The sequence below is a fragment of the Mesoplodon mirus genome (assembly GCF_964341445.2).
Source record: "Mesoplodon mirus genome assembly, chromosome: 16".
Taxonomy (NCBI): domain Eukaryota; kingdom Metazoa; phylum Chordata; class Mammalia; order Artiodactyla; family Ziphiidae; genus Mesoplodon; species Mesoplodon mirus.
Window position 1 is genome coordinate 54,264,917 of NC_138992.1, and position 23,095 is coordinate 54,288,011.

Consider the following 23,095-nt stretch of genomic DNA (forward strand, 5'->3'; position numbering starts at 1 on the left):
TTTCCTTCTACTGACTTTAGGTTTTCTTTGTTCTTCTTTCTCTAGTTGTTTTAACTGTAGGGTTAGATTGTTTTTTGAGATTTTTCTTGTTTCTTGAGGTGAGATTGGATTGCTATAAACTTCCCTCTTAGAACTGCTTTTGCTGCGTCCCGTAGGTTTTGGGTCATTGTGTTTTCATTGTCATTTGTTTCTATGTATTTTTTTATTTCTTCTTCAGTGATCTCTTGCTTATTTAGTAGCACAATGTCTAGCCTCCATGTATTTGTGTTTTTTACAGGTTTTTTTGCTATAATTGATTTCCAGTGTCATAACATTGTAGTCAGAAAAGATGCTTGATACGATTTCAATTTTCTTAAATTTTCCGAGGCTTGATTTGTGACCCAAGATGTGATCTATCCTGGAGAATATTCCATGTACACTTGAGAAGAAAGTGTATTCTGCCACTTTTGAGTGGAATGTTCTGTAAATATCAATTAGATCCATCTGGTCTATTGTGTCATTTAAAGCTTGTGTTTCCTTATTTATTTTCTGTTTGGGTGCTCTGTCCATTTGTGTAATTGGGGTGTTGAAGTCCTGTACTATCGTTGTGTTACTGTCAATTTCTCCTTTCATGGTTGTTAGCATTTGCCTTTGTATTGAGATGCTTCTATGTTGGGTGCATAAACATTTATAATTGTTATATCTTCATCTTGGATTGATCCTTTGATCATTAGGTAGTGTGCCTCCTTATCTCTTGTAACAGTCTTTATCTTAAGGTCTATTTTATCTGATATGAGTATTGCTACTCCAGCTTTCTTTTGAATTCCATTTGCATGGAATATCTTTCCATCCCTTCACTTTCAGTCTGTATGTGTCCCTAGGTCTGAAGTGAGTCTCTTGTAGACAGCATATATATGGGTCTTGTTTTTGCATCCATTCAGCCAGCCTGTGTCTTTTTGTTGGGGTATTTAATCCATTTACCTTTAAGGTTCTTATCGATATGTATGTACCTATTACCATTTTCTTAATTGTTTTGGGTTTGTTTTTGTGGGTCCTTTTCTTCTCTTGTGTTTCCCACTTAGAGAAGTTTCTTAAGCATTTGTTGTAAAGCTTGTTTGGTGGTGCTGAATTCTCTTAACTTTTGTTTGTCTGAAAAGCTTTTGACTTCTCCATCGAATCTGAATGAGATCCTTGCTGGGTAGAGTAATCTTTGTTGTAGGTTTTTCTCTTTCATCATTTTAATTATATCCTGCCACTCCCTTCTGGCCTGCAGAGTTTCCACTGAAAACTCAGCTGATAACCTTATGGGGATTCCTTTGTATGTTATTTTTGTTTTTCCCTTGCTACTTTTAATATTTTTTCTTTGAATTTAATTTTTGTTAGTTTGATTAATATGTGTCTTGGTGTGTTTTTCCTAGGGTTTATCCTATATGGGACTCTCTGTGCTTCCTGGACTTGGGTGACTATTTCATTTCCCATGTTAGGAAGGTTTTCCACTATAGTCGCCTCAAATACTTTCTCAGACCCTTTCTTTTTCTCTTTGTCTTCTGGGGCCCCTATAATTTGAATGTTGGTGCATTTAGAATTGTCCCAGAAGTCTCTGAGATTGTCTTCAATTCTTTTCATTCTTTTTTCTTTATTCTGCTCTTCGGCAGTTATTTTCACCATTTTGTCTTCCAGCTCACTTATTTGTTTTTCTGCCTCCGTTATTCTGTTATTGATTCCTTCTAGTGTATTTTTAATTTCAGTTATTGTGTTATTCATCTCTGTTTGTTTGTTCTTTAATTTTTCTAGATCTTTGTTAAACAGTTCTTGTATTTTCTCAATCCGTGCTTTCATTCTACTTCCGAGATTCTGGATCATCTTTACTATCATTACTCTGAATTCTTTTTCAGGTAGATTGCCTGTTTTTTCTTCATTTATTTGATCTTGTAGGTTTTTACCTTGCTCCTCATCTGTGACATATTTTTTTGCCATTTCATGTTTTTTTTTTTAATGAGTGGGATTGTGTTATAGTTTTACTAGTTGTTTGGCCTGAGGCTTCCAAGACTGGAGTTTGTAGGCTATCGGGTAGATCTGGGTCTTGGTGCTGAGATGAGGAACTCTGTGAGCCCTCACTCTGATGAATATTCCCTGAGGTCTGAGGTTCTCTGTTAGTCCAGTGGTCCAGACTCGGATCTTCCACTGCAGGAACTTCTGCCCAACCAACCCCGTGCTCGCAAATCCAGATCCCACAAGCCATGTGTGGTGGCCAAAAAAAAAGAGAACAATAACAAAGTAAAAAATAAAATTAGATTAGGAAACTAACAGATATGTTAGAAAGAATGTAAAAATAAAAATATAGATGAATAAACAACTGGAAGGTACATCAGTACCACAGTAGTAAAAAAGAGGAGGGAAAAAAAAAAAAGGAGGGGCGAAGACCTTGGCTGTGGAGAGTGGGGCCTAAGCAAGGATGAGATTTGGGTGGTGGGCGGGGCCAATGCTCAGATCCCACAGGGCTGGAAAAGGCCCTGGGGGCTGTGGGGGTGGGGCTTAGGCTCAAGGAACAGAAGGGGCCCAGACGTGACCCCACTCCTGGTCTCAGAGAGCAGGGGACCTCACCTGGGAGCCCAGCAGGCTTTCTGGGCTCGAGTGAGCAGAACAGACGCCCTCCTTTCCTCTCCTGCTCCTCTGGTCTGGGGACTGGAAGGGCCCCTACTGCCTGCCTCTCCTGATCTCCCTGGCCTCCCTCCTATGCCCCTAAGGACCCACGCAGCCTGTAGTGGGCTTGGTGAGCAGGGGATCGACATGGGAGCTCAGCAGGTGAGTGAGCGGGGCAGTCGCCCTTTGTTCCTCTCCTGCTCCTCCTGGAGGGCCTCTCCTGATCTCCCTGGCCTCCCTCCTATACCCTCAAGGACCCATGTGGCCTGGGGTGGGGTTTGGAGGTCGGGGGACCGGCCTGGGAGTTCAGAGGCTCCCTGTGCCCGAGTGGGCAGGACAATTGCCCTCTGCTCTATGGCATGCCGCTCCTGATCTGCCACTCCACCTGCCATTCCTGATCTCCCCAGCCTCCCTCCTATGCTCCCAGGACCTTCATGGCCTGGATGGGGCTTTGTGTGTGTCAGGGGCGGGGACCAGCTTGGGAGCTCAGCAGGCTCCCCGGCCCCGTGGACCAGGCGATCGCCTTCTTTTCCTCTCCCACTCTTCCTGGAGAGTCTCTCCCACCTGCCTCTCCTGATTTTCCCAGCCTCAGGGGTGCCGGTCTTGTCTGGCCTCTACTTCTCCTCCCGCCTCGATCCCCCTACATCCTACCAGTTCACTCTGTGGTTCCTCCCATCTCCTTGGGGGTTAAAGTCCCCCACTAGTGGCTGACAGGTGCCCTAGTTGTGGGGAGATGCTAACTCCACATCTTCCCACACCACCATCTTGCCTTCTCTCCTCCTTGTCAACTTTTTATTTTAAGTAGTTGTACGGATTTATCTCCTTCTTGTAGTTTCTGAGAGTTTCAGTGTTTCTTGCCACCGTAGGTTATTATTCATTGTTACCAATCTGATAGATGTGAAATGATACTTCAGTGAGGTTTAAAGTTGAATTTCCCTGTGACTAGTGAGGTTCAGCTACTTTGCATATGTTTATTGGATATTGGGCTTTCTTTGGCGAATTAATTGTTCATATCCTTTGCCCATGTTTTCTGTTGGGTTGTGGAACTTTTAGAAAGGTTTATAAGAGTCTATATATTCTGAATTCTAATCTTTTTTTGATTAAGGACATTGCACAAATCTTTTCTCAGTCTGTAGCTTGTCTTCACTTTGCTTTTGATCTCTTTAGTAATTCAGACTTTCTAAATTTTAATACACTCAAATTTATTAATGATTTCATTAAGATTGTACTTTTAAAAATAAGTTATTTTCTTACATTTTCCTTTAAAAGTTTTATTTTATATTTTTGTTTAGCTCTTTATTCCATCTGGAATTTAATTGTAGTTAAGTAGAGTTGAGATTGCTTCCTTCCCCTCCCACCCAATGGGTTACCTATCGTTGTAACATAAGATGTTGAAGCGTTCATCCTTGTAATGACATTTCTGTCATACACCAGATTCTTTTGTACATGTGGGACTAGTCTGGGGATCTCCATTCAGTTCCTTTGGTCTGTTTGTCTCTCTTTGCATTAATTCAAACAGTCTTAATTATAATAGCTTTATAATAAGTAGGACAGTCCTCTCCACCTCATTCTTTGCTTTCAACTGTGTCTATTCTTGGCCATTTATTCTTTTGTAAAAATTTCAGGATCACTTTGTCCTGTTCTGTTAAATGGTGATTTTGATAGAAATTGTGCTGAATTTAAAATTAGAGACAGTTGACATCTTTAAAATTTCACTCTTCCCATTCATCTCCATGGTCTATCCAACTTTATTTAGGTCTTCTTTTATGTCCTTAAGGAACATCCTATAATGCTTACCATACATATTTTATGTCTTTTCTTAGGTTTATTCTTAGGCTCTTCATAATTTTTGCTGCCATTGTAAATGTTAATTTTTTTAAAATTAACATTTTTCTAATTGTTTATTCCTGGTTGTTGTATAATGTCCTTCCATCCAGCAAATAAACTCTAATAGTTCCCATAGTTTATAGATTTCCTGGCTTGTTTTCTGTGCAGTCACATCTTCTGCAAATGACAGTTTTGTGAGGGTTTTTTTTTTGTTTTTGTTTTTGTTTTTTTTCAAATTTGCTTTTCTCTTGCTCTTCCACCTTCTCATTATTATTGTTTGTGTTAGTGCATTGGCTGAAATTGCCACAACAATGTTGAATAATATGAGTGATAGCAGGCATTTTCATCATATTTCTGACTTTTAATGCAAATTATTCTAAAGTTTCATCATTAAATATTATATTTGCTGTAGATTTTTGATAGTAGCCTTCCTTAGATTAACAATATTTTTCTATTCCTAGTTTTCTAGGAACTTATATCAAGAATAAGTATTAAATTTTGCTATAATTTTTTCCCTCCATCTAGTAAGATGATTATGTCAAGTTTTTTTTCCTTATCAATGTGGTAAATTACATTGATCAATTTTTTTTGTTGTGAATCACCCACATATTCTGGGATAAACCAGTTGACTCTGGTATATAATTCTTTTAAAATGTGCTGCTAATCTGATTTATTAATATATTATTTAGTGTTTTATGTTCACATTAGTAGCCAAAAAATAAAATTAGTTGAGTAGTTTTCCCTCTTCTATTCTTTGAAATAGTTGGGTATTATTTGTTCTTGAAGGTTTGATAATGGTTGTTATAACTTTCAGATTTGTTGCCTTTTTTTGAGGGGAGAATTTTGAATACTCTTTTAATGTATTAAATAGTTCTTGGCTTATTTGGAAAATCTGTGTCTTCTGAAATATATTTTGATAAATAACATCTTTCTTAAAAATTTCTGTTTGATGTAGATCTTTCAGTTTATTGTTATAAAGTTGTTCAACTTATTTTCTTATGTTCCCAAATCTCTATTGTGTCTTTCATTAGTCATTCTTAATATTTTTCATTTATACTTTTCTTTGATTTCCCCTTGAACAGTCTTGCTAGAGGTTTGTGTTTACTTTTTTAATTTGTATTTTAGTTTTTTCAAAGAATCATGTTTTGGTTTTATTGACCTCTCTATTGTTTCTTTGCTTTCTGCTTCACTAATTTTGCTCTTATATTATTATTTCTTTTTTTCTGCTTTGTTTACATTCTCTCTGATGTTCTTTTTCTAACCTCTCACATTGAATAATGAACTTGCTTATTTCAACCTACTTGTTAGGTGTATTTTTTTTTTTTTGGTAACTTTATTTTGATACAGTTTCAAACCAAAAAGTTGCAAGAATAGTTCAAAGAATATTTTCATATTTGTTACCCAAATGTACCAGTTATTTACATTTTGTCCTGTTTGTTATTTCATTTGCATTCTCTCTCTGTCCATATGTATATGTGTGTGCATGCTTACTAATTTTTGTTTGGCTTGATCTATCAGTTTCTGAAACAGCTGGTATCAAAATCCCACTATAGCTGTGGTTTTGTCAGGTTTTTTATTCCTGTAACTCTAATAGTTTTGCTGAGTTGTATATTATCAGATACATTGAATTTCTTCATCATTATGTTTTCTTTATGAATTTTGCCTTAAATCCACTTTTGAATTATTTTAATATTGTTTCATTACCTTTCTTTTGATGAATAGTTAACTATTATGTCTTTATCCCTTTATTTTCACCTTTTCTTGTTTTATTTTTAGGGTGTTTCTTGTAAGCAGCATGTAGCTGGACTTTGTTTTTCTAATCCAATTTGATAGTATCTTTCTTTTATAGGTGAGTTGAACCCATTTATATTTATTACGATCACATGTATTTGAATGTATTTCTTCCATCTTATGTTTTTTGCTCATAATCCTTTTCCTTTTATTATTTATTTCTATCCAGTCATTTTTTGTATCGACTGAATTTTCTGTATTCCCTTTCATTCTGCTGGTTTAGAAACCATTGGTTATAGTCTTCTTCTTTGATTGTTCTTAATATTTCGTTTTTGAAAACTTCTTTGTTTTTAAAATTATAAAGATACATACTTTCAACAAGGGTAACTTTAAAAAACTGTATAAAGGAAAAAAACTAAACACACCCTCCTATGCTCATGTCCATCTCAACTGAGGATGGTTTTGCCCCCTTGGGGACATCTGACAATGTCTAGAGACATTTTTGGTTGTCACAACTGGGCATGGGGGTGCTGCTGGTATCTAGTGGGTAGAGGCCAGGGATGCTGCTAAATGTTCCACAGTGTACTAAATGTCCCACAGTGTACAGGACAGCACCCACAGGAAAGAATTTTCTGGTCTAAAATGTCAATAGTGACATAGTTGAGAAGACCTGCTCTAAAGTATCCAATAATATTATTCACATTACTTTGCAATTCTTTTATTACTTAAAACACAATAGCAAAAACTTCTATAGCACTAACTTTGTTCCAGTCCCTCTTCTATCACATTTAATCCTCGCAACAGGCTTGTGAAATATGTACTATTATCTTTGCCTTATAGACAAGAAAACTGAGGCACAAAAAGGTTAAGGAACTTGGTAGTAACACAGCTAGTAAGTGGAGAGCTGCGAATTGAAACCAGGAAGACCGCCTCAGAAACCATGTTCTCAACACACCTTACACTTTATCGTGGAGCATGCAGGTCTATAGATAGAACTTCTTCCCCTGTATCATTAATATTTGTGTGTGTTTATACATATACGTACTGACATATATTACTTATATATATACACACCTATGTATATGTGTGCATATACATGTGTATAATTTTACATAAATGAAAATGTCTATTGGTATATGCATACAAAGACACAAAGAGTGTTTTAGGGTCATTATTTCATAAAAATAGCATGATATTCATTTCGTTAGCATTTTTTTTTGAATACATGCTATATATCAGGTCCTGGGGAGACAACAGTAGGTAAAACAAAGTCCCTGCCCATATGACGTTTATATTCCAGTAGGATGAGACAGCTATTAAATATATACTAGAATTTCAGATGGTGATTAAGCCTATGGATAAAAATAAAGCCTGCTTCAGGTAGGTAAGATATCTTTTTATCTCTATATATTCTTCTCATGAATGCCTAACAGAAATTCCCCCAAGGGAACTGGTATGGTTCTAAATCATTTTCTTTAAAAGCTTGGATAATTTTCCAAGTGGTGTGGATCTACTGTGACTTACATCACCATTTTCCTATTGATAAACATTCACTTCATTTCCAGTTTTGGCAACTGTGCTAAGAAGTTTCCTATTTCTGGTTTCCTATTTCTGTGAGATAAATTCCCTGGAGTGTGTTTTCTGAGTCAAAGGGTATGTGTATTTTAAATCTTAATAGATGTTGCCAAGCTGCTTTACAAAGAAGTTGAAACAATTTACATTTCTACCATCAGTAATTATAATAGTCAACTTTTATTGACTGATTGCACTATGCCAAGCATTGTTTTGTGGCTCTAGATTTTTATCTTCCTTAGTACTCATGACTGTCATATGATGTATTATTATCCTCATTTCACAGATTAGTAATCTGAAGTGAAGTGCTCTTAAGATCAGTCACGTGCTCAGAGCCTGCCATTCTACCCTGTTTATTACTATACTGCCTCTTGTGGCCATACATGAGAGTACCTTTCCCCTCCAATGGTTTCCAGTAGTTGTTTATCTTTTAAAATGTATTCCAGTCTAATGGCTGTGAAAAGATATTTCCTAATTGCTTTACTTTGCACTTTCTTAACCACTGTTCAGTTTGAGCATCTTTTGTTATGTTCATTGGCCATGTATGATTGCTCTTCCTTGAATTGCCCATGCATATCCTTTGATCATTTTTCTTTTAGGTTGTTATTTTTATTTCATTTATATTTTGCTTGGTCAACTATGGAAACTCTTGGAGTAGAATGGATATAAATCCTTTATAATCAATCTGCTTTGGAATCTTTTTTCAAAATCTGTCAAACATCTTGATTTTACTTAGGTATCTCATTGACATATCAGGGTTCTAAATTTTTCTAAGGTCTGTCATTTCTGTCTTCTTAGGGTTTTCATTTTTTTTCATCTGTCTTTAGTAGATCTGGAATTTGATTTTAGCATATGATATGAGCCAAGGACCCAATTTTATTTTCTTCCAGTTGATTAGCTAGTTTCTGCCAACCAATTAAAGAATTCATCTTTGTCCTATTGAATTGAAATACCAAATATCACCTTCATGATAAGTTTAAAATGTATTTTTACTAGATCAGTTTTTGGATTTCCTATTCTATTCCATTCATCTATTTTTTATTCATATGTTAATACCAAGTTGATTTGATATAATAACTTTATAGAGTGTTCTAATATCTGATAATGTGAGTCCCATCCATATTTTTCCATAGTTTTTCTTAGCAGTTTTTTTTTTTGCTTTATTCATCTGTATGAACCTTGTGATTATTACATACAATTTTTTTTTAAATCCCTCGGGATTTTCATGGTTGTCATAATGGGACAAGGTTGTAAGTGACAGACTCCAGCAGATACTGTTAAAGAAAGTAGCCTCTTTAAAGGTCAAAATGGAGAAACTGAAAGAAACCAGTATAAAAAGCAAGAGAGAACACAACATGGTTTTAGGCAGAAATGTGGCTTCTCATATCTTTCAAAGTTTCCCACAAGGATGTTGGCTGTGAATAATAGTGCCTACAGGAAGTGAGAAATCTACCATTTATGAGAAGCCTGATTTGCCATTCTCAGGAGGATTTTATTACCCAGTTGGCCTCTTCCTTTTGATTCTGGGATTCTGGCTCCTTCCCTACCCACCAGGTACAAGTAAATGAGGCAAAACCTCCTTGATACATTATCAAGTGATTTCTGTGAAGTTGAGTGAAGTAAAATTCAACTTCCCAGCAGCATCTGTTAACAAGTCCTGACTGAGGATCATTCCTGAAGGATTCTCTGAATTTGCATTATATGATATATATTAATTTTGGGAGAAATGACATTTTTCTGACATCGTCTTCCTATCTAAGAACTTTATGTCTTCTCTTTTAGATCGTGTTTTATTGCCTTCTGTAACATTTTATATTTTTCTTCATTTAAGTCTTACTACTCCTTGCTTATTTTCATCTCTAATTATCTTATGGGTTTTCTTTCTTTTGTGAATAGAATATTTCCCTTTACCTCTATTCCTAGTACTTATTGTTAATATAGAAGAAAAAGGTCTTGAATTCTGTATATTCATCTTATTCAGTCACATCGCCAAATTCTTCTATTTATTTTAGAAGTTTTTTTTTTTGCCTTTGATTTCCTAGGTATATAATCACATCCCATTGACAAGTAGCTTTAGTTTTTATTTTTCAATAATTATACTAGTTATTTCATTTTCTTGTGTTACATTATCTATAATCTTCAATATAATGTTTTGTAATAATAGTGATAATAGGCATGTGCTTACATTTAAAATTTTTAACGTATATAATTAAATACCAATTCTTCTCTCAAAATCTAAAGTTACTTGGTATTGTATCCTCTTGAATAAGACAAAGAGTTTGACATGCTTTATGCAGTTGAATCATCTTCCATCCCATCATCTTTGTTCACACATGATTATTTTTAAGTCACTTGCTATTTAAATTTACCAATATATTTTTTGAGTTTCTTTTTTCCTTAAGACTCACTTTTATTTTGGCTAAAGTCCATTCTTTAGCAGTTGATTCATTAAGAGTCTTTGTTGGTAAACTCTTTCAGCCTTTTGTTTGTCTGAAACTGCCCTTATTTTCCCTCACTTGAGCTGGATTATCTGTTAGATTCTCTCAACCCAGAATATACTATTCATTGGCTTCTTTTGTCTATTGTTCAGGAAACTTGTGCTGTAGATCTTATTCTTGTTGCTTTATGGGTAATTTTTCTTTCTTTTGTGTGTGTGTGTAGCTTTTAAGATTTTATCTATGATATTTTCCAGTTTCAGTGCAATGTTGCTAGGTGTGGATTTGTTTTAATTACACAGCTTGACCCTTGAGATAGATTTTAAAATCTGACTTATCTCTTACTCTTGGAAAATTATTATTATTTTCTTTCTGAATATTACTTCCTTTTCTTCTCTTCTGAAACTATTACTAGACATATTTTAGAGATTTGTAATTTCTATCTTTATGTCTATTTGTGCTGCCTTCTAGATGACTGCTTCACTTCATCTTCCAATCAATTAAACCTTTTTATTGAAGATTATAGAAATGTATTGTGCTTGAATTTCTTATGTCAGAAACTGTATTCTTAAGTTTTTATATTTCTTTTTTTTTATTAGTTTCTGCTTTATAACAATGTGAATCAGTCATACATATACATCTATTCCCACATCCCTTCCCTCTTGCGTCTCCCTCCCTCCCACCCTCCCTATCCCACCCCTCCAGGCGGTCACAATTGTATCTTTATAGCTTTTCCTGTTTCATTTCTGCCTGTTTCGGTTTTACAACTTTCTGTTCCATTTTTATGTATATTATTCTTTATCTCCTTGTACATCCTCAATAACTTTTATAAATGTCTATTTCAAGTTTATTTAGTTTCACCTGCCCATAATAAGTTAACCTTTGATTTGTTTTGAAATTTCAGCGTACAGCTTCTGCATGTTTGTGTTGAGTAGGAGTTTCTTTCTGTGTCTCTGTTACTGTTTTCACTCACCTCTCCCTGCTAGCAGTCTCACATTTTCTTCCACAGGCCCACCTACCCATGACCTCTATTCCAAACCCAAGTTTGAGATTGACAGTTTGTGTTCCTGCTCTATGAAGATTTTCAGATTATTACAGATCCATTTACTGAGCTGGAAGGCTTTGGCTTTGTTCACTGTCACGAGGTTATATCTGTGCTTTTCTGCCCCCCTATATATCGTTTTTTGTAAGCAATAGCCTACATCAACATTCAGCAGTAACTTCTTAAGCCTCCTTTCCTGGCGTGCACGTCCCACACAAGCTCCTGCTTTCAATCAGTGAGCCGGACGTAGGTGCCCCACCACCACGTGACACTGTTATTTCCCGTTAACCCAAAAGCTGAGCTCTTGCTACCTCTTCCTCTTCTGGAGCCCTGAAATCCTGTGATCAGCCTGCCTACTGTCACTTTGCCTTTCTGTTTCATTTTTGGATCCTCAGACTTATTTATTTTTTTACTTTTAGGTGAGGGTATATCTTTTTAAATTTCTCTTTTCAGATTAATGCTCTTGTTGCTCTGTTTTTGGAGCAAGGACTATGAGGTTATAGAGTTGGCCCAAAGCTTGAATTTCCAATGATTTCTTATTTTTCTTTTAATACTTGTTCTCTGTAATAATGCACTCCACTGGTCTCTAACAAATCTACATTCCTTAGTGCTGAGATAGAAGTTGTGTTGAATCTATTATTTCTTAGAATAATTGTGATCTTTCCCTACAACTTAGGGATCCTCCAGTTATGCTGAAATATTTACTGTAGCAGGAATTGGTCTGTAAAGCCAGCACTTCTTTAAAGCGATTTTAGGAAGAAGGGGAAATCAGAAGCCAATACCTTTGCTCTTCTTGTTTCCTACATTTGTTAATTTTGCAAGAAAGTACAATATAAAGGCAGCATATAGGGTATAGAATACTGGAGGAACCATCTCCAGGTTTCTGAATCTTTCTCTTTTGTTGATATGGTGCTTGTCTAACTTTTTTTTTTTTTTTTACATTTCTTTGTTTTCGAAAGCCCTGCTATCTCTAAATATGTGGTGAGGTCTTTCAGGTGAAAAGACATGTTATATGTCTCAGGAATCTTTTAATTGTAAGCGACAGAAACTTGACAGAAACCAACTAGCATACTCAAAACAATTTTTCTTTTTCTCACATAATGGGGAGTGCTGCATTAATCTGGTCTCAAGGTATGACTGAATTCCAGGACTCAAATGCTGTTGAAAGAGGCCGTCTGTTTCCTTGACTTCTCTCTCTGTGAGTTAGACTCACTGTTTTTCATTTGAGGAAACTTTTCCACATTGGTTCAAGAATGGCTGAGAGGCATGGAGGATAGCTGCAGGCAACCTCAGGTTTAATTCAGCAAGACTTAAAAAAAACTCTGGAAAAATATTGCTCCTTCCTGCCCCCAGGTTTTGAATGTAAAATCCCAGGAAAGGACCTTGATTGGCCTAATGTAGGTCACATGCCTATTTTTCATAGATCATCCTGATTAGGGTCTTAGATCCTCTGCCCATGCATTTAGGTGGATGCTGGGGTTGTATGATTGTATTCCCACTAGAAGTTGTATCATTAGAGGGTAATCCTTCTCTGACCAGGAGAAGAGAGGAAGAAATGTCACCAGACAAAAACAGATGTCCATTTCATGTATATAATCTGTATTTTAACTTTTTATTTTTACAGACGGAAAGAATTTACTTTCAGGTTTTCTTACCTAAGGGGAGCAAAGAGAAGAGTAAGCCAATGTTCTTTTGCCAGCAGTGGAGCATTGGAAGGGTCATAGACTTTGCAGCTTCTTTAGCCAGTCTTAAAAATGACAATAACAAATTAACACCTAAGGTAACAACAGGTTATAACTTTTTCCCTAAAAGTTTTAGAATACTCTATAAAGCACATTTATTACATTATGATGTATCTCTCTCTTAACAGAAATTGAGGTTATGTCACAGTACCTCAGGAGAAGCCTTACCCTTGGATCATATTTTGGAAACCTGGATTGCTAAGGAGGACTGTCCTTTATACAATGGTGGAAATATTATCTTGGAATATCTGAATGATAAAGAACAGTTCTTAAAAAATGTTGATTCTTACTTGGAATAGTCATTCAGGGAGTCAAGCTAGAAATCACGAGGAAAACTCATTGTTAATCAAATTCTTTTACTACAAATACTCTGTATTTTTTATTTTTAAAACTTGCTTTTTATTTCTATTATGTCATAATTTACATTATCAGTCTTCTATTAAATTGGATTTGAATTTTTGTGTTTTCAAGTTTAACTATGAACTGACATTTAGCAAATTCTCTTATCTAATTAACTTTTATTAGGTTATGCTGTAATAACAACAACAAAGATATATTTCTCATTTGGTTAATGTCGACTTTGATTGGCTGTGACTCTGCTCCATGTTATCTTTACTCCAGAATCTAATATGAAGGAATGACCCCTTTTGGGGACATTGCCATTCTTATGGCAGAAGAAAGAGATGGCTCTTAGAAGATAACATGTATCACTTTTACTTTAAGCAAGACACATGACCAAGCCTACCATCATGGGGCCTTAGTATCTACCTACATCATGATGTATAAATTGATGTGTATACATGAATCATAGAAACCTAGAGGTCATCTCACTCACTCTTCAAAGTTTGTGGATGAGGAGTCTCAGGCCTAGGAAGGGAAAATTATTTTCTTGTTGTCACCTAAGTGCTTTGGGACGTATTTCTGATAAAAAACTCCCTCCAGTAGGATTCACCATTTTGTCTGTATCATATAGTACAGATAAGAAGAAAGATGGGATAGCTAAATTACATTACAAGTTCTTTATATATATACCAAAGCAAAACACATGCCAAAAGTAACTACATTTTACCAACACATTAAAATTAATGCTCCTGACTGATGTATTCTATCTATACTCAACAAAGTACTACTATAGAGAAGAAATAGAAGTTATTTCTGTTTGTTATTTGTCCCTTTCCTACTTTGCGATAGACAGGGATAGTGGCTTTAGGTTTAATTAAAGGAACAAACTCACAGTGTTTATTTCATCTCTAATTCTTTCTTCATATTATTTTCATGCAGTGAATGGAGATAATTTCTGACTTCTATCAGCTGCTTATACATTAATTTATTAACCTAGTTATTCAAGTACCTACTAAATGTAAGGATTTGATTCTAACTGCCGTGGTGGATACAATGAAGAGATATATACGTACTTAAAACTATAATACAAAGCAGTGTGGCAAGTGCCAATGAATATATAGTAAGTATAGCCATGTTCTAATAGCTCTTTTATCAGAAACCATAAGACCAGAAGTAGAAATAATCTTTAAATATATTCCCAGATACCAGAAAGTTTTAATACAAATACCTTAGCATCTGCATAATTACTTGCACATGGTAGATGACCAACACATGTCTCATGAATTGAACTGAAGCTAAATATACCGGAAAAAATACCAACGCGGGTTGAAAAGAAGGGAAGGAAGTAAGGCGAGCAGAGATTGAGCTACACTTGAGACTAAAGAAGAGGTCCTGTCAATGAATAGAAAAGAGACAAAGCAGCATGGAGGGAAGGACTTATGTCATCTGGTCCCAGATAGTGGAGCAAACTAGTCTGTAAGAGAAACAGGTGCCAGCATTCTTGGAGGCTCTACGGACGGGGGCTCTGGCCTGAGAAGTCTCCTAAAGAGAACAAGATTGTGGGCAAGAGAGGAAGTCCCTCCAGTGTCTCTTTTCCGAATTACTCTGAAATCAGACATCTTTTTCAGGCTTTCTTTAGGGCTTTCAGTTGAGTCTGCTTAATATAATTCTAGGGTTGGCTGTCCCCACCCCTCCTTAGAATCTTTCTACCTGCTCACAGGCAACTAGAATTATAAGCAGAAAACCCACAAGTAGAAAAATGTTTTAAATTCACATAAGTATCTAACTACAGTATGATACAGATGAGCTTAAGCTTCATAGAATCAGCCAGTAAATACACATGAATAATAAATTACTAGATTTTTCCCAGATTTGTCAGATTTTATTCCGGGCAGTTTTCAGATAAGCCTTGGAGAACCTGAAGAAGGGGAAAGGCTACAGAAGGAAGGATCTGAGGAAAGTAAAATTTACGTTCCTCACCTCTTTGACCTGGGTAACAAAAATTGTGAATTAAGATATTTGGTCACATAACTGTAAAGATAGCTTTGGTTTCATAAAGTTCTTGTCTTATGTTTGTTTTGTTTTTGTCTTTTTAAACCAGGGAAGTTCTCTGGGAACTTAACTGAAATATCACAGAAACATTAGTTCCAGTCCCTATTTTCAACATTGGTATAGTGTATTTTGTTTTTCTCGATGTGGTACATGGAAATAAAATTTGTGGACTAGTAAAGTCTGTTGTATTTGAAAGATCAACCTACATAAGTCAAATTTTAAAAGACTTGTAAAAATATCCAATAAAAATTGCTTTGACAATTTTTGAGGAGCAAACATTTTATGATCTAAAATACTTAATGTGTAACTGTCATTGTTTCATTTGACACAGATTGTGTCATGAGTACAGGAAGGATCTGCTGAAATGATTATATGATCAAGAGACTATTAGATCTGTAGGCTCAGTAGTAGATAACTGTAGTGGGGTTTTTTTGTGTTGGTCTTTTTTTTTTTTTTTCTGCTTAGCATCAGAAGCCCCTCCTCTTGTTTGGGAAACAGAAAGTGTTTGTAAATCTGTGGGTTGAAGTTCAAAAAGCCTGACTCTTTTCCTTATTCCTGACAGCCAAGACAGGCATATGACCTAAGTTGGGTCAATTGAATGTCCTTGCCATAGCTGTGAGTAAGGAGTAGTGTTACTAGGAAGGAATAAAAGATTAGGATTAGTCAGTGGGCTTCGATTGCCCCATTGTGTCAGGGTCCAAGTGTCCAGCAGCAGTGGTCCCTTAACCAGGCTGTACCTTTGGCCGTGGATCTGGCTATGTGCTCTCCCTAGGTTGCCAAGCTATCTGGTAACCATCCAGGAAATTTTTTTTCTACCTAAGGACACCACAAACCGTTTCAGTTTTTGCCTAACTGATACCATCACTGTTTAGAGTTGTGGGAAAACCCTAACTAGCCTAAGGATGCTGCAAGGCCAATTTATGGGCTCTGCAGTTTCCTAAGTAATGATAAAGAGCCACCAAGACTAAGCTCCAGGAGGGAAGAGTCACCTAGCTTGATTACTGTGGTATACTCAGCTCCTAGCTCAGGGCCCTAGAACACATATTCAGTAAATTTTTATTGGATTTTGACCTGAATGAATAAAATAGTAACACCCACCTCTAGGCCTCCTCAACATCTATTTAAAATTTTTGGATCCTGTCTGCTTTTAGTGTAGATTTTCCTTAGGAAGGAACAGAACTCAAAAAAAGATGACACTAAGGTTTTAAAATCAAGTAAGTAGGAGGCTGTTTTTCTAGTGTCAGAAATGAGGAAGTCAGGAGTAAAGATTAGGTTTCTGCTGTGATAAATTGAACCTGTTAAATGCCATGACTTACATTTTGTAACTGTAGGTTAAACCAGTTATGTCACTCATTAGGTAGCTCTATTTGTTTGAAAAGTACAAGAGTCCCTCCTACTGGACTTTGATCTAGCAGAAACAGCTGTTACCTAACAACCTCAGACCATCACTGGAACACCTGTATGAAGAACGTTCTTTAGTTTATTTAAATGGTTTTGCATATGTAATTTATGTAAGCCTTCAAAATGATTAGAAAACTTTTTATGGTCCTGCTTTTGTCGTCTGTGACTCTTGGGGAAGCAAGGAAATCGTTTCTCAGTTTTCTGAACATAGAAAAGACTGAAATACTATTTTTCACAAAGACTGAAGAAACTGTCGTTGTAAGGTCAAGTTACAGAGATAAACAGCCAAGCTCCAGCTACCTCCTTGTGCAACTAGAAGATCCTAAAATGCTCCAAGTGGTGAATGAGACTAAGACCTTATCAGATGTTACCAACTTTACGATAAACCTGGTGACAGATGAAGACGGGGAGACAAATCTCTGACCATTCAATTGTGGGATTCTGAAGGTAGGCAAGAAAGACTCATTGAAGAAATAAAGAATGTCAAAGTCAGAGTGCTCAAACAAAGACAAGACAGTCTTTTCCAGATATCAAACCTTATTGGTAGAAATATCCTTATGCTTTTTCTACCAATGATACTGTTAAATAAATGTGCGTTTAGTTGTAAGATTGAATTACAGGTGTTTCAAACAATATGGAAGAGACCTTTGCCAATAATTCTTGGGGCAGTTATACAGTTTTTTCTTATGCCATTTTGTGGATTCCTTTTGACGCAGATTTTGGCATTGCCTGAGGCACAGGCTTTTGGATTTATAATGACCTGTACCTGCCCAGGAGGCGGTGGGGGCTATCTGTTTGCTTCTAGAAGGAGATGTCACTTTGGCCATTTTGATGACTTGCACATCAACGTTATTGGCCCTGATAATGATGCCTGCCAATTCGTACATATATAGTAGGATGTTAGGGTTATCAGGTACTTTGCATATTCCTGTTTCTAAAATTATGTCAACACTCCTTTTCATACTTATACCGATATCAGTGGGAATAATCATCAAGCGTAGACTACCTGAAAAAGCAAACTTCCTGGAGAGGATCATTAGACCTCTGAGTTTTATTTTAATGTTTGTAGGGATTTATTTGACTTTCAGAATGGGATTAATGTTTCTAAAAACAGTGAACCTAGAGGTGCTTCTATTGGGTGTCTTAGTGCCTGCTTTGGGTTTGTCGTTTGGGTACTTTTTTGCTAAAATTTCTATGCTGCCTCTTCCTGTTTGTAAAACTGTTGCTATCGAAGGTGGGGTACTGAATAGTTTCTTAGCCCTTGCTATTATTCAGCTTTCTTTTTCACGGTCCACTGCAGACTTGGCTTCTGTGGCTCCTTTCACAGTGGCCATGTGTTCTGGATGTGAAATTTTACTGATCCTTCTGTTCTACAAGGCTAAGAAAAGATGTATCCTTATCACAGAAGAGAAAAGAAAGAAAAATCCTCCGGTCTAACAGTTAAAGCTTTACTGAATTTTCCTACTCTGAATGAGATACTGTGGGAGATTCAAATAATATCTGAAATGATGCCTGCTCTCAACTCACTTACGATCTGATTGAAAACTTGACATTAGGGGAGAAATATATACATACATATAATCATATGTGCTAAACACCCAATGAATAGTACAGACAGTTAAATGTACAGGAATTCAGAGGAAGGAGACTACTTTTCAACTGTGCTGGCTTGGAAATGTTCTATAGAGTTGGATTTGAATATAATACTTTATTATGGTCTCTTGAATAGGAAAGAGCAAAAAAAAAAAAAAAAAAGTCCTCCTGTAGTGATTATGATATATCCCAAGTATTTATGGAAGGGCTTCCCTTCCATAATAGGCATTTGGTAAATGCTCACACAGTGAATGAATATGTAAATTCACATTTGGAATCAATGTCTTAAACTAAATATAGCATTTCTGCTCTCATAATTGTACTTCCTCCTGTCGTCCACATCTCCCACAAAAGACGTTACCATTTACCCTGAAGCACAGGGTCATCTCTTCCCCCTCTTCTCCTTTCTTCCCTGTTCTTTCTTTCATTATAGTCAAACTATTTCCTACAGGCAATTTCCTGTAATATCTTTTTATCAGTCTCCTCTATTCCCAGTACTACCACTTTTGTTCTGCCCTAGATTGCTGCTTCCCTAAACCTTTCTTACCTGACTTTTGGCCTCTCTGTCCACTCTCCAAGCCCTGGCAGATTAATCTTCCTAAAATCTAACTTTGTGCTTTCCCTGCTACAAAACTTTTTGCCTCTTGAATAAAGTCTATATTCCTTAGCGAGGCATTTTGTACACTCTGCTCACTGACTTCACCCTAGCTTTCCAGTTTCATCTCCCCTCCCACTTCTTTACATGCAGATAACTTGATAACTCATGACTCTGCCTTTGTTCACACTGTCCCTGAAACCTGAGGGCACCACGTCATCTCTGTCTAGATTTTGACCACTCTCACAGACCTGGCTCAAATACCACCCTTACCATGAAGCTTTTGACGAATCCCCCTTAGCTCCTGGGAACTGAAATTTCCTCTAAATTCTCATCACAATTTTTTATGCTCATAGCACTTAGCCAACCTGGCTTGCATTACAGCTATTTGTGTTCCTATCGTATCCTCCCTATTTTGCTATAAATCCTTGAACATGCAAATTATAAACATAATATAATATGTAAACAGTATAACAGAATATTAACAGTACAATATAATAGTATGAACAGTATAATATAATAATATAAACAATAGAATACGATAACAATATTCATTTTGATACTCCCCATAATATCTAGCATATTTCCTGTGTGCTTATTCAAATAAAGTGTTGAAGTACAGACTACGGCCCAAATGAATAGTATGCTCGTTTTTATACCACTGTTGAGTTTTCAAAAGCAATTTTTAGTATCTAGTTCCAGTTTGCACTTCTCTCCAAAGAAAGTGAGGGCATCAAGAAAGAGAAATATCACTCTCAATAATTCTGCTCCCCGCATTTCCCAGGCCCTTAGTTATAGGCAAATTACTTAACCATCCTCTAGTACCATTTCCTTACATAAAAATGGAGATAATAGTGTAAACTCCATCAAATTGTCATAGGAATTAAATGAGATCATATTGACAATGTACTTAGAACATAGTATGTGCTCAGCAAGTGTTAGCCGCTATAATTATTTTACCAGACTTTAAACTTTTGACCCTGACATATCTACTGTTGGTTTGAAATACTAATCTGATAACTCTGCATAGAGCCTAAAACTTCAAACATTTTCCTATTAGTGTTATTCACCATCTTACTCATAGTATTAGGGAATTTTTGTTCAGTTTGCCAGCTGATACAACCAAAGTTCTTTTTTTCTTATTTCACCAAATCCAGTATGTTAATACCAAGATTCATCAAAGCGCTGGTTTGGCATGGTGATGGACGGTTATTATTCACTTTATAAAATGTTAATTGCCTACATGAAATACTTTACTACTGACTCCTTTAAATGGAAATCTCCACTTAGAGGTTTAAAATATAATTAAGCTTGCATAAATTTGACTTATGTACATTTTCATGAACATATTTTACTGATTGGGAGACAAGAAACTGCCTTTCTAGTTGCTCTTTACCCTTAACATTGTGGTCTCGAACAAGACACTTCTCTGCAGTTCAGTTTTCAAATCTGTAAAATGAAGAGATTCAACTGAGGTTTAAAATCTTGCTTAACTCCTAAGCGTGTAATTCTGGCATAAAACTCTGGGGCATTAACACCACGGGCAGGGCGATGGGTTCAGGTTGACAAGAATAACCACTCACAGATGCTCAAGTTTTCTACTTAAAGCAACAACCAAAATATGAGTTTCTTGAGGGCAGGGGCCACATATTATTCTTTGAATTCCCTACAGTTTTTAACCAATACTTTTAATTGAGTCGGTGCTCATAAAACATTGAATTAATTAACCATTAATGTCTATGAAAGTCAATAGCATATACTCTAGGGCCAGATTATGCCAGGGTCTGCAATTCCAGCTCTGTCACCAACTGGGTGACATTGGTCAAGTTACTTAATCTCTCTATGCCTAAATTCATGTGGAAAGTGGGGATAATGATAGTACCTACCTCATGGTATTGTTGTGAAGATTAAATGAGTTGGTATTAATAAGGTCCTCAGAATAATGCCTAACACATAGTAAACTCTATAATTATTATGGTTGCTCTCTTCATGTTTGATCTTGCACCTTAAAAGCAGATGAATATGTACAAGTGGAATATATTTTACTTATCTTATAGCTGTATCATGGAAGATTGAGATTTTTATGTAGGAAAATTTGTCTAATTTGGATGGGGATGAAGTTATTCAAGCTATTTGTTTATTGTTTAAGAATGAGAGGCATAAAGCAGGCTAACTAATTGATTGAGTTCATACCAATCATTTGTCCAATAATAATCAGTATCAAGACTGCAAAGAACAAAAGGCTTTATTTGAAGTCTTAAGAATTGCAATTCAGGAGACACAGACTTCCCTCGCAGTCCAGTGGTTAAGACTCCACACTGAAGTGGGCCTGGGTTCAATCCCTGGTCAGGAAATAAGATCCCACATGCCATGCAGCACGGCCCCCCTCCAAAAAAAATTTATTTTAAAATTAAAAAAAAAAAAAAGAAAAGAGAGAGACAGGAGACACAGATTCGGGTAAAACTGAAAAAGTATTGCAGGGGAGAGAAAGGAGCTTATGCAGGGAAAAGCCACAAGATTGTTCAAGAATTATGACTGACCCTGATTCAAGAAAGGAAATATTTGTCCTTAAGGCTCTCATGAGTTATTTTAGGGTAAGGGTCCAATAAATATCTTGAGTTTCTGGAACATTGGGTAGATGTTCTGGATACATGTGTTAAGATAATAAGTGGTCAAAAGTTTCATTTGGTCTGAGACATGCATAAGTCACACTTCCTCGATGGACTCCTGGCTCCATTTTAGAGAGCTCTCTTAGCAATACCAACTCCATTTTGATTTTCCTTTCACACATTTTACACAGCCATGATTGGTTAGACAAAAGATCCAGAAGTAGAGGGATAAGCCACTTTTTTAAAAATAAACTTTCATTCCAACCTTTAATAGAGATGATTCTATGATCCATTTTTTTCCAGAACTAAAAACTCTATCTGTAATTCCAACCTATGTTTTGTCAAAACGTGTAATCTTGTTAGGTATCCTGAAGATTCCACCCATAAGGAACCTGCATTTTGTGTTTATAGATTTTTGCCATTTTTAATCAAAGTCCACTAAACAATTAACTATTAATTAAGAAGGTCTTGGTATGTGGAATCTGTATTTTTTTTTTTTTTTTTAGTGAAAGGAGTTGGCATTTAAAAGAAGTCAGCTCCAGAGACTGAATAAAGTTAGCCAGATACCCAATATTGCAGGGGAAGAAATCACCATGAAGGGCGCTCTTTATTATGCAAATACAAGGCACCTATCACTCATATAGGTGATGACCAGAGCGCTCTGTGGCTTGACAAAGGCCATCCTTCCCAGAACCCCTCCAGGAATAGTCAGGTGTCTGGGGAGGTGTCAGGGGCATTGGATCTTGCCTCTCTTCCATTTTGAGGTTTAGCATGATTGGAACCTCTGTCATGGATGCAAGTCCACTGGTAGGAAAGGGGAAGTCTGGTACAGTGATCTGGTCACCACGCCAGGGAGCAGATTTTGTCCTGGTATAGTGTGTGGCTAAGGCTGGAACCTGACCCCTCCGTAACCCCAAACCACCTTGACACAGCAGACAGTCTTCGGGGTGGGGAACACCGGCTGCAGATGTGACTATAGCTTTAAAAATTGCCCTTTTGGGAAGCCAAGATCAATGCACCAGGTACCAAGGTCTCTGCAGCCATCTGAATCACTCAGCACTGGAGTGATTTTGTCCAGCACTGGACAAAAACCTTTTGGATTGTGTGGAACCAGTTTGCAACACTGCCAAAACCAGATTGGAGCGCTAGACCTCCCTGTGTACTAGAGGATTCTTCATTTTACTTTCAGTCAGGCATTTGAAAGCAGAACAACCTCCTAGGACTGAAAAATCTCTCAGTTACTTGAGGACAATAGTAAAGTAACAGCTGAGTCTCCTAGAAAAAGATTGTACTTCTTGCTCATTAAAGGTAGGAAGCTTGAAATGGTTTTAATTTGAAGGAATGAGATATTCTATCTATCTTCTCTTCGATTACACCGAGTTTAGCAGCTTTGTTTATTTAAACGAGGCTTAAAGAGGACTCAAATGACATTTCTGCAAATGCCTGGAAATTTTTATTTGGTTAAAAACCAACACTTGTCACCAAGGAGTTGGCAAGATTTTTATTTTAAGATGACTGAGAATGAAGAACCA

General features: G+C 36.4%; 2 protein-coding genes across 3 annotated transcripts in view; both read left to right on the plus strand.

The window, feature by feature from the left end:
* Positions 1 to 23,095, plus strand: part of ZFAND1 (zinc finger AN1-type containing 1) — a 35,954-nt gene that overhangs the window by 12,148 nt on the left and 711 nt on the right. Inside the window, exons 7-8 of one of the 2 annotated variants that reach the window (XM_082601065.1) lie at positions 12,854 to 13,009; positions 13,100 to 13,441. The exons of the other annotated variant lie outside the window; for it this stretch is intronic. Of the exons in view, the coding sequence (XP_082457191.1) occupies positions 12,854 to 13,009; positions 13,100 to 13,270 (327 nt within the window). The 3' untranslated portion in view covers positions 13,271 to 13,441. Of the gene's footprint in view, positions 1 to 12,853; positions 13,010 to 13,099; positions 13,442 to 23,095 lie in introns of those variants that run through there. 2 annotated transcript variants of the gene reach the window in all.
* Positions 16,011 to 18,210, plus strand: SLC10A5 (solute carrier family 10 member 5; the record flags this gene model as incomplete). The annotated part of the gene is given in 4 exon segments (XM_082601064.1): positions 16,011 to 17,183; positions 17,186 to 17,562; positions 17,564 to 18,176; positions 18,178 to 18,210. Coding segments are annotated over 4 exon segments (1,317 nt in total). The 5' UTR covers positions 16,011 to 16,889.